The sequence below is a fragment of the Gobio gobio genome (assembly GCF_949357685.1).
Source record: "Gobio gobio genome assembly, chromosome: 11".
Classification (NCBI taxonomy): Eukaryota; Metazoa; Chordata; class Actinopteri; order Cypriniformes; family Gobionidae; genus Gobio; species Gobio gobio.
The window spans coordinates 23,643,925-23,657,071 of record NC_137104.1 but is presented as its reverse complement, the minus strand read 5'-3'; the positions used below and the strand labels follow the sequence as shown (position 1 = coordinate 23,657,071).

Genomic DNA, 13,147 nt, shown 5'->3' with positions numbered 1-13,147 from the left:
ATAGTTTTGATTACTGCAATTAAGTCCTTACTCTGATTATTGAAAGTAATCACATTATTGGTGCACATATAAGCACTGTGTGTTGCTTATATGCGACATTTAATTCTTCAACTGCTTTTTTAACTATTTTCATTGGTGAAGCACATGCTATGGTCATTATTAACTTTACAATGTAAGATACTCAGAACAATACTCAGAACAGCAGCACTCTTCCTTGTGTGATATTACATATAAAATACAAAATGTTTGTGGCTTTCATGCTAGCAGATGATCTTGTGTGATAATCAAGCATGTGTCTTTTACTTTAAATGGGACCTCTTATACACATTGTAGTATTGTCATAGGAGTTACACTCATAAGAGTGTATGAGATGAGGAAATAGGGGGCAGTAGAGAAAGTACATTTGGAGTTGGAACTAAAATACTTTTGTCTTGACACTTCACAGCACACATCTCAGTGCTAGTTGTGAGGAATTGGTGCTGGATTATTGCTACATTGCCTACTATAGTCAACGAATGCCAGATATGTGAGCTCAACACATGAATGCCAGTGTCTGTCTAACCCCAAGCACACCTTGTTCCAGAAATAGTTTAGCTGGGAGCATTTAAACACAATAGGCAATTTGTGGTCCAGAATGCAAGGTAATATATTTAAAATTCATATAGCTATATTCTTTGATAGCACAAAGGAGTGTCATAAATGTTTAGATTATTGTGAGATTATTGGACTTCGTAAAGTTTACATGAATCGTTTTATTTTTATTAAACATACTTATCCCTGATAAGAAACTATTTTAAATCTTGAGGCAGATTTTATCTTCTGTTTGCTGCAATCACATCCGAGATTAATCATCTGGCATTCAGATCAGATGCTAACGGTGGTATTGAATTGACAAGAGCTCAAAGCACATTGTCATAATTACTTTGATCTTTCATTCAGTTAAGACAACATTCAAAACATAAATTAAACACAAGCCTTCCAGAATGTAGGCTATATTTAAGCTCAGATTTGTTATACACTCCTGTTACTGCATGTAGGCCTATCCAATTAATCTGAACAAAATGTTTATGATGGATCAAATAATCACAATAGCTCTGTGTCATATTGGGAGAGTCACAGACAATGGCCAATAATAAAGACTGGAGGAACGCCCCCATCAGGTTTGATGAGTGCTTTGAAATAGCTTTGGGAAGTGCGATTCATTTTAGAGAGTCGATTCGTTCGAACAAGCCGGTCCGTTGAGTTGAGTCATCGCTCGAAAGGGATTATCACTTTTTTTTATTTTTTATTAAGTTGCATAAATTCTAATTATATTGTGTGTGTAAGCCTAAATGTTCCAGTTTGATTATATAACTCTGCTTGATTGTTTGTGTTTGTGTGTGTGTGTGTGTGTGTGTATGTATGTGTGTGTGTGTGTTTGCCAAATAAATGATCCTAGCCTACCTTGTCTGATATGTTGATCATGGTTCATTTACAGTTTTATGCCGTTTTGTCGAGGATTCTGATTGGCTGTAAATGTTTTTAGCATTTAACCGCTGGAAAAATCGTTCCGTTTCCAACAAAATCGTTGTGTGCATTTCCTATTTTCGTAGAATTAGAACGATTATTTAAACTTTCGTTTTATAGATTATAATATTTGGTATGAACTGTCATTTAGTCCAGAGATTCTGCTTCTTGAATTGATTCGACCGAATCATTAAAAAGACTCGGTTCAAACGAACAATTCGTCCGCGAATCGGACAGCACGAGAAACCGCGCTAGAGTTCACTTCAGTTCAGTTCAGTCTGCCTGGATGAGCGTTGACATGGACGCTATTCCTTCTGCTCCGAGACTGAGAAAACACGGGGAATTCTGCAAGAACTGACACAGATAAGAGAGATTACAGCGATATCTATTCGTGTATGTTTAACGAGAGGTCGTTAAAGAATTTAGCTTTAAATATCAAGTACAAATATCAAAATTAGTCTATGTGCCACCTGGATCCGGACGGGTTTCATTCTCAGTTCCCGAACTGAATCACCGAGACACATGGGTGGGAATCTCGGGTGCCACCGGTCCATTCCCAAGGACCCCACGGATTTCTGCCAGGGCAAACGCAAGTTCAGCGCGGCATGCAACTTCAGCCACATACTAGTTAATCAGGAGCGGCTGAACATCAACACCGCCACCGAGGAGGAGCTCATGACTCTGCCGGGCGTGAACCGCGGGGTGGCTCAGAACATCGTGGAGTACCGGGAATGCATCGGCGGATTCAAGAAAGTAGAAGACCTGGCGTTAGTCAGTGGAGTCGGTGCAACTAAACTAGAGGCGATTAAACTAGAGATCTGCGTGTCGAGCAAGAACAGCTCGTCTAATCACTCGCCTTCATCTCTGCGCAAAGAGCACGAGCACCTGCCGTGCACCGGCGTGAACATAAACACGGCCACGCCGCCGCAGCTCATGAGCGTCCGCGGCATCACCGAGAAAATCGCCAAGAACATCGTAGAGTTCCGTTCCTTGCACGGCCCGTTCAGAAGCATCGAAGACCTGGTCAAAGTGGCCAACATAAATTCATCCTTGCTGGACCGAATCCGTTTCCAGGTGTTCGTGGAGCGCTCCAGGACTCCTTCCACGAACACGAACGGAGGATTCACGCACCCGAGCCCCACGTCCTTCAGTGTTCGCAGCGAAGAGATGGACGTTCCGCTCCGAGGACCGCCGCTCGTCACGTCTGTCCGGCCCTGCGTGGAGCCTCCAGGGGGTACGCGTGATGGGAAGCCCGTGGTGCGAATGGCCACCTGGAACCTGCAGCGCTGCTCCAGTGAGAAGGCCAACAACCCTGGGGTCAAAGAGGTCGTCTGTATGACCCTACTAGAAAATGAGTGAGTAAACTGTATTACAACACTAATGTTTTTTTATTTATTTTAATTTTTTATTTTTTAGACATGTAACATAAGACACACAATGTTTTTGGACATTCACAATGACAATACTAGTGTTTTGACATGTTCTATCTTTTTTCAAGTTAATTTGAGTAGGCTACCATGTAAACAACATGGTACATGAGTATGGTAATCATTCAGTACAGTGGTTACGTTTAATAGGACCATGACATTACAATCTGATACAATCACTGCACCCTGGTAGCATCACAGTACTTCTTTGTAAAGGTATTTGGACATTTGGACCTGTTTACAGCTGAATAGGGTCAAACTTTTTACAAGGGATGTCCCGATCAAGTTTTGTGTGCCCCTGAATCAGAGCAATTGAATATTGAGTATATTGAGTACACTTCCAAGTACATTAAAGTTATTAAAATCAATACATACATGATGTAAAACAGTCCACGGTCATCCACAAATTGCATGACAACCCAAAAATATTCCAATGATAATTTCTGGCGTCACAATATAGCAAAAGTAAAATTGAAAAAAGGACAGAAAATGGCCATTGATTCCTGCTTACATAGCAGGAAAAATAACGTTTTGTTGCATTTTTTATTTTGTTACATTTTTAAATTTGCAGTGCACTGTATGGTCTGAAATTTGAATTGTGAAGCGTTATGACCCCTGATGATTTCTTTATTCTCAAATCACATACTTTTTTTGGTGCAACTTTTAAGATCTTTGTGTGGAAGAAGAAACTGTGTGGCAGGTTATTGGTGTAGTGGATATAGGACGTCCAGCTGGCTTGTGTTGCAGTGCTGGATCACATGCAGGACTGAGCACATACAGCGCTACGGCACATCTGACTGAATGTTATCAGAATTCAGCACTGCCCATGTTTTATTGCATTGATCGATTCTAGAAGATAAATGTTTGTACTGTTAGTTGTTTTATGGTCCACAGCGCGCGCACGCACACACACACACACACACACACACACACACACACACACACACACACACACACACACACACACACACGCACACCCCTACTGTAATTCACTCTGGGTGTTGCTGAGGTACGTGCCCTCATTCTTGTCATGGCTCAGGGAGGGTTGTTATATAAGCTTGTGTGTGTGTGTGTGTTGATTGGAGTTGAAATAGTAGTAGTATTGGCAGGGAGAATATAGTGTAGTGTTATGATTTACTTCAGCGCTGAAAGCTGTAGAGTACGCTATGTTACAACAATGCATGTAATGCAACTGTCCCTATAAAGCAGCGATTCTCAACCAAGAGGCTTGTGTAATATGTTCATAATGCATTTGGAAAGATTTAGATTTTGCTCTTTCATTCATAAATTAAAATAATTAGTTGTGATTGCTAATGTTTATTTATTTCCTTTTTAAACACATATTGTGTATATATGACACTGGTAGCAAAATGTATGTGCTACTTAACTACATAAACAACTTTTTTTTGCTTGTTTATGATTTAATTTATAAATGATATCTAGTATAGTATAAGCTAAAGGGGTCATATGATGCGCTTTCTTGTTTTCCTTTCTCTTTAGTGTGTTATGTAGTGGTTTGTGCATGTATAAGATCTGCAGAGTTACAAAGCTCAAAGTCTCAAACCCAAAGAGATATTTTTTTGTAAAAGTTAAGGCTGAGCCACACCTTCCTAAAAAACTTTGTTCAAACACCCCCCCACAAATCTACGTCAGTATGTGGGGCAGAGTTTCATAATAACACTGCCCAAATTAATATGCAAAGAAAGAAGGCGTAACTTTTATTCTCGTTGTATTATTGTTGTCACCGGTGGCGCCATGTCGCGGAGATGTCGCTTTGTTTGGCCTTCCAAAGAGGGGGCAATTAGAAAACAGTGGTTTAGTTACAACACTGTTCCAGAGTAGTACAACCCAAATATTTGACTGTGTGCTGCGCATTTTTCTGAGGACTGTTTCTAGCACCTGGGAGAGCACAAAGGCTGTTTCTAAAAAGTGGTGCAATTCCATCTTTGCAAGTATAGTGCTTCTGACTCACAGACACAGCCTGTAAGTATGTTTACATTTTTACGAAAATGCTAATGACTATTCAACACGTGTTTTTAGCAGTATAGAGTAGCGCTTGTTTGACGTTTCTATGATAACAAATGCAAACTTACCTGATATGTTCTGGTCCAGTTGCGCTGGCTCGAGTTGATCGATCAGTTTGGTCATCTGCATTTTCCGGATCAAATTCGGGCTTGAATTGATAAGGTAGGGCCGAAATTATCATCTGTCAATACTGCTTCGCTTCGGGAGTGGATCAGGGCTCAACATAAAAAAAAATCCCACTGGCCCCTGGGGCCAGTAGATCAGAGTTTTGTGCTTCTATATTTTTATTGGCCCTGAAAAAAATACTGCGTAAACACATTGCATTAAACTTCATATGACCCCTTTAACGAAATTCTTTCTGGTTCTGTGTTGATGAAGCAGTGTTGATATCATAACTAAAACTATTAAAGGTGTCATGATATGGATTTTTTTTATTTTAATATTTTTTATTTTAAAGTTTGCACAAAAATACAAATATATATGTGGAAAAATTATTATATTCAAACCTCATTCTGACCCTCTGTCTGAGGGGGCATTTACACGGTGGCTCCTTAAAAGTTTGTCAGTAAACGGCAACTGTTATGATTGGCTAACGTTATTGCAAACTAAGAAACGGTGTTAATGCCCACTCGCTATTGCACGTGAGGGTAAACGTTACTGTTTACTTTGCAACGTAAGTGCTGTCAGATCCAATACAGCTGACTGCTTCATCTGTCAACAAAAGATCTTTGCAAACATTACGCTGTGCCTCGTTTACAAAACAATCTGCAAAATTCTCAGAACAAACACATGATCCAGGACGCCATTAAAAATAAACCATCTACTTCCTTGTTAGTCAAAGAAAAGCTTCTATTGACACCAGGCCCAGCAAACGATCGATCTCAGAATATGCCACACCTTGACGTCATCGTGTGGTGAAGCACCGCCTCAACAGAAAAAGAACAACGCCTGATTCTGTAGCCCCGCCCACTGACTCGTGCCTGACATGACATAGGCCCACATAGAGCTAAACATACCGCATAAGCTTAATTCAGATTCCAATACTATGAATGCATGGATGAATTTTATTTTTAATGAATATCCAGCTCACGTGGGGAAGACATTGCGCGTTTGTTCCTTCATTTCACCATGGATTCATTTGTAAACAAGAGACTGGATTTGCAGACAGGATGAGATTACATGAATGAATGAATGAAGCAACACACTAATGTGAGTTAAAAAATGTTTTTATGTGATAGTATTGCAGTGTTACAGATCGTATTGATTATGTGTATGTGTCTAACTGAAGATACCTTAGCACGCTGTCAAAGGCTGAAGAATCCTTTATTTGTGGTGGTGTTGGTTCATAGCGATTCGGGATCAGACTCGGACATGTATGGGCCAGTGCTCGAAAAGCCCAAAGTCCTGGGGCTATGCATTTTTCACATGGGCTACTAAAACGTAAGCCCGGCCGGCTGCTATCTTAAATAATGAAATAACATTCCTTTCTTGATGTGCGTTGTTCACTCACTTGACTTGATATTTGAAGGGCGCGCGTGTGTGTGTGTGTGTACGGTTTGCGGTTATATTCACCGATCGGGCAGACCAAGTAATAAAAAAAATTACATTCCAATCAATCATAGGTGGATGAGAGATGAATCATTGTGTTTGTTTGATAAAGACATTTTGCGAGCCCTGTGGGCGAATCATTCCTGTTGCCGTTTCCCCACACGCTTTCAAAACAATTCCCACATGTACTGACAGGGGAGCTGAAGCTCATTAAAAATGCAAATCTTATCCAATCCTACCCGTGGGTGTTTACTTCCAAGTCTTCAGTGCGGCAGCCCCATAAAAATCGAGCGTTTCTTGAGAGAGGCTCAAAACCAGGGTAGAAAATAGCCTATTACTTACTCATTATGATGTTTTTGAATGTAAAAACCACGCAAACGTCATATGTTGACCTCAGACAACAGTAAAAAATAAAATAAAAAGCCAGTTCATGACCCCTTTAATAATACAAAAACTTGTATGTCAAAAGATCAAGGTTTTGATCAAGGATTTGATTTTTCATGTCATAAACGCTTTAAATGTTTTCGCTAATTAAAATAAAGCTGAAATAATAAAATACAAATATTAGATGGAAAAACTCAAAGTAAGAAATAAAATAATTAAATAAATTAATAAAAAGAAATAAAAGAAATTAACGCTACATGTAAATAAAAAACAACGTAAAGTAATAAAAATGTAAAAGTACATAACAATAAACCAACTAATTAAAATATAACTTATAAACTGAAAATATAAGAATAAAACCAAATTCAAATTATTAATAAATACTTTAGTATAATACTACTAATAATACTATAATACTAAATAATACTAAAATAATAATTTGATGAATTGGTACTTGAGCTAGGGCTGGACGATTATGACAAATCATAATAGTTGAATATACCCCTGAAATTGTAATTGGGATTATTAATTATGACTAACACAATTTACATTGAATGATATTTTGAATAGCTTTAAGCCATTGTTTGAAGCGACTGCAGGCCATTATTGTTATATCAAAATAAACAAGCTGAAAACACTCATCCTGTAAAAATTGATTTTCCATAGCAATAAGCCTCAAAAGTCAAATATACATTGGTTTGGTTTCTTTAAATAAAAAAAGTAAAAATATGCATGGTATTAGAATGTTATACTAAAAATAAAAATAAAAACAATGGGGGAAAAACTTCAAATACCCTGTAGAAAGAAAAAAAAACACATTACAAAGAATAATATAAGTGGACTTTTTTATTTAAATATTGTGATTACATTTTATTGAACGATTACAAAATTGTAATCACGATTACATATTCGATTAATTGTGTAGCCCTAACTTGAGCCTTACACACAGGGCAAAAGAGGTTGGGAAACAGTGTTCTACAGAACCTGATTCTACCACACAAGGTCATATGCATATATTTAAGTGTTATTGCTGTGCTAGAAATATTTTTTGATGCACCAGCATATTGCTGCATTTAAAAACTTAAGTCAGCTTGCAAAACAGCAATAAGCATCTTTCAAGGTTGGTTTATTAATGTTGATTGACTGTTGGTGGAAAAACTTTACAAACTTACAAACTCCATCTTTTGGGAACTCACATGGGTTGTAATGTCAATAAAACTGTATCAAAAATTCAGTTGGATCAAAACAAACCTTGAAGTTTTGCTTGCTTAAAGGATGCATTAAATTGATTAAAATTGACAGTGAAGACATTTCTAATGTCTAGGGCTGCCCCAGACTAAAGATTTTTCTAGTCGACTATAGTCGTTCATTTAGTCAACTAATCACATTACAGAGAAATACCAAACCATACTATTGCATAAACAGAAAGGAGACTGTCTGAACATTTTAATAATTTATTAATAAACTAGTGATTTCTGAGTCCGTGTCAGCTGCAAAGAGGGCGAGTCAGCATCTTCAAACAACATCTCCTCAGTGTAGTGGAAGCGCCTATAGAGAGAAATGCATGTTTCATACAGATTACATAATCAGAAAATACTTAAATTGGTTGACATTTCAATATGTCTTTTGACATTATTGTCTGTGAGGCAAGTATATGCTGAGTTTCGGTACATTTTTTTGTGACGCACTCCAGTACACGAAGACCAAGAGTCCAAGATGGCAGAAAGCGCACTTTTTTTTTTTTGTTGGTACAAAAGCACAAAGATTTGTTGTTTTTGTGAGTGTACACAAAAGTAGACCCTATACAGTTTTAAATGTATGACCAGACAGAGTATTTTAAGTTCTTTCTGCTGTAATCAGGAAAAAATTGCAAGTGATCACACCGGCGCTTCCGGGTTAGTCCGCACAAATGCTTTTATATGTGCTAATAATAGCAAACGTTTATCCAGGTTAACGTTAGAGCATGCGGCCATGTAAAGTGGCAAACGTTACAACTATTCCTAAAGGTTTCACATGATAAGCCTAGGCCTGTCGCGATAGTCAATAAATCAATTAATCGCACGATAAAAAAATTGAGCTCTAATTTTTCCGGCCGCGATAATTTCCAGCGTCCGTTTTTATATCTATTTTTGCCGAGCGTTACATTATATGATCACGCTCTTATACATGTAAATGTTTCTAAGCGCGACAAGACACAAGACAACGCGCTGTATGTCAATGTCCTGTCTGTGTGGCTGCGTCTCATGTCAGCTAATCGAGGGACACTCTGACACACACACACACACACACACACACTCGAAGCACAGACAGACTCGCGTCATCTGCTCACATCGAGTTCTCTTGCTCATGAACAAACAACAACACAGAGAATTTTGAGTATTCTCATATTAGGAGTTTTAAATTAGTTAAACAACGTCTTAAATTAACTTAAAGAGTTGTGAGGAAATGAGATGCGTGTGACAGCACGTGAGATCCGCGGCTGTTCTTAAAGTGACAGGAGCTCTGATGATGCCTGTCATTAATGTTCATCAAAGAACAACGGGAACAGAGAAAAGTGTAGCTTTAATGATGATTAATCTATATTTAATTTATTATTTATGCAGTTAAGAAAGGTGTTCGATAACTTACATTTCTGTATATGTCTAACAGGGAAGAAATTATTATAATGGGTTTATGTAAAGATTGTTTTAAGTTCACTTAAATTAAAAGTTGTTTTTTTAAAGCCTAATAAATGTTGAAATTGGTAGCTTTCAGTTATACTGTAATGTAACGTCATTAATGAAAACTTCATTCATAAAAACATGACAATACAACACATTTAAAATATACTGTCAATAAATTGTTTCTACATTAATTTGGAGAGTAACTGAAATTATTACAATATCAAAACATTAAAAACTTATCGTGATTAATTACAGAAAAAAAAATGTGATTAATTAGTACAATTTTTTAAATCGATTCCCAGCACTACCTAAAACACAATCATCCGTTGCAGTTTTCCCAGCTGTTTATTCAAGTGCATTTTTTTGTTAACAGACTGAGAGTCCATTGCTTTTTTTTGTTTTGGTTGTTTTGTTCATTTATTGTGGATATTTAAAATGCTTTCCGTTTTCTTTGTTAAATAGTCTTTAGAAATAAAAGTTTATTGATCTTTGAAAAGGTGTACCTGCATTATTATGCCATTATCATTATTTTAGATGAAAATTGTCTCAGAACGACAATAGTATCGTTTATCGCAATAATTTCTTGGCCAATTTATCGTCCAGCAAAATTTGTTATGGTGACAGGCCTGGATAAGCCATAGTTAGGTTGATGAATGGTTGATTTTTCGGAGTTGTTTTTTTTGCGACATAACCATCTAATTAAAATTTGTTCGACAAAGCCTCTTCTCGTCGAGGGGGCAGCCCTATATCACAATAGATTTCATATTAAATATGTTCTTTTGAACTTTCTAGTTTCTATCAATAAATCCTGAAAAACACCAGTTTCTACAAAAACAGATATGTTTCTTGCGCAGCAATCAATGTATGAGAATGATTTCTGAAGAATTATGTGACACTGAAGATTGAAGAAATGGCTGCTGAAATTTGAAAAATTTCTTTGCCATCACGGAAATAAATTACATTTAAAATATATTAAAATAAACATTTAATTTAAATTAGATTTTTCATCCATTTTGTTACACTGCGTAGAACTCTTCGACAAGCTACATGATTTGTAATATCATTCATGTCCATAGCCAAATGGCACCAAAGTTTAACTTTAAGTTATGTGTAAACATCTCAGACAAACATCTCAACCTAGGAGTCACTGCAGATCACCCAAAGCCACCCTTCTCCAGTCATCACAACTGAGTCAGCCGTCAACATGCTTACCACTCCTGTGTGGTCTCTGTTTTGGGTTGTTTTTTGTAAATTAAGAACTATCTGGTAGACGTCTGATCTGTTATCAGGGTAAAAGGACACATTAAAACCCACAGTGCTTGAAATGCTGCAATGAATCTTGTCTCTTAAACACACAGGGTGGAGGAAGCCATCAGACTGCTTGGTCATAGGTTACTGTAGTTCACTCTGGAGAAAAGCAGTAAATGCAGAGACGGCCTGTAGTAACCTCACCGCACACACGCACAAAGCCAAACAATCCGACTCATCTGACTAATCTGACAACTTTGTGAGTGTGGCACACGTCACGTGTTTAGTCTCCATGGTGCTGTACTACATTATGATGACCTAGCTACCAAAAAGACAGTTTCAGATCTCTAATCTCATGTCAGGAATGTGTAATTTTGGTTTGCTTTAAATATCAGACTGAAACTATATATTTTAAAAATTTTAGGAGGAAATGAATGGTGCTTGACTTAATTCCCTATCTCTTTCAGTTTTATGCTTGTTTTCTTCTGATATTAATATATATATACATATATAATATAATATAATATAATATAATATAATATAATATATATTTATAAAATTAAAAGGGGTGTAACGGTACACAAAACTGACAGTTTGGTACAGCAGGGGGAGAGTAAACTAACATAAATTGCCTCTTTATTCTTTTTTTATTAAACAGTGGTTTATTGAACAAATTGTATCTCTCTCTCTCTTTAAATAAATTCAATTATAATTAACATTTTCTTAAAGAAAAAATCTATCTCAGCTAATGCAGTAATCTATATATAGGGAGCCATTTTTTCTACATTACTATGATAAATGTTACAATTAACAACAACTTTTAAGTTCAGTTGCTATTTATTTTTAGATATAATAATCGATACTAAAAAAACTATGTTAATTGCACACAAGGCAGGTTTTGCATTAACTTCTCCATTTAATTTTTGAAATATAATAATTTACACAGTTACTGTCATAACTTGTTTTCATGACAAATTTATTTAAACATATTAAAATAGAGACAAAACTAGCAGGTGAAGTAAATATAATGAATTTAAAAGCTAATACTTGCCTGAGGTAAATGTAATGCTACGTGAGATGTTATTTTCTTTATGTCTTTCCACGTTGCAAACACTGTTTGAGAGATTACATATAACATGTATATATATATATATATATATCTCATAGACTGTAAAAAAGTATGGTCGTAGTGTCCGTGACGTCACCCATTCTGAAGAGCAGTTTTGAAGCGAAAGTAGGGTCGAGCTGGCCGTTGCCATCTTGGCAGCTCGTCATCGCGCGTCACTCCTGGATAATAGAAAATGGGCAAAGAGGCGGGACGTAGGTGGAGCTGAGGTGACGCGATGACTAACAGACAGCAGATAAATGGCTATCCACCTGTCACTCAAAGTGGCCATGCCCTTAATTATGCAGAACTTTAAGGCTTTATATAATGTAAACGAATGAGTTATACAAAAATTCCGGGACGATTGTCATGTACTGTTATACACCCCTTATATATAAAAGCTGTACAAGCGAGCTGCACGCAAGACTTTTCCTCGCGTTTCAGGAAATAATTGTCACTTGCCCATTCGGGCCAGTGTTCCATCGTTACTAAACTTTATCATATGCATGACTTGTCAATTTAAACATATAATGATTTTAAAGCCTTAAGTAGTACTCTCGCACTATCTGAAAGATGGTTTTCTGTGCGCTCATACTAAGGGCACACACACATAATAAAGCTTGCAAGTACCAAACAAACTGCTTTTTCGCAGTTTATTGTGCGTAAATGGTCAGAAACGCACAGAATTGTCAGAATACCCAAAATACAATCACATAAAGAGTTGGTTATGTCTTAAGTGAATGTAAACAGTTGAGAAAGAAAACACTTGTATATCAGTATATTGGATCCGTGCACTAGCTCTTAAAGTTACAGCAGCTGAATATACCTGCTTCTGTGACTGTTTGCCATTTAATGTTAATCAAAGAACAAAAGATAGTGGGAAAAAATGTATCTATTTTATTTATACAATGAACCATTCAATTTATTCAATTTCTGTATTCCTCTACATGAATATTGTTAAATCTACATGAAAACCTTGAAGCACTATTTCATTTCAATTGTATTTTTATGTTATTGTTTATTTGTGCTTCTGCTTGTAATTTTTTTTCTTGTTTATTTTGTAAATTCAATTCAAGCTTCCTTGTGCTGTGTGTAAACTCAAAAAATGACCCCATTGTAAAAAGAAAAGAAAAAAACCCCATAAGAGTCACCTAAGGGGGGAATCCCCCCACCGCCCTCAATTTTCTAAAATGAAATTCAGACCCTGAATTAGTAACATTATGCACAATATCCACAATCCT

The 13,147-nt window shown here is 36.7% G+C and overlaps 1 protein-coding gene across 1 annotated transcript in view; it reads left to right on the top strand.

Annotated features, from left to right (window-relative positions):
- The first annotated feature begins 1,766 nt into the window (after window positions 1-1,766).
- Window positions 1,767-13,147, top strand: part of eepd1 (endonuclease/exonuclease/phosphatase family domain containing 1) — a 53,489-nt gene continuing 42,108 nt past the window's right edge. The window contains exon 1 of the mRNA XM_079829505.1: window positions 1,767-2,861. Coding sequence (XP_079685631.1) covers window positions 2,029-2,861 — 833 coding nt within the window. The 5' untranslated portion in view covers window positions 1,767-2,028. The remainder of the gene's footprint in view (window positions 2,862-13,147) is intronic.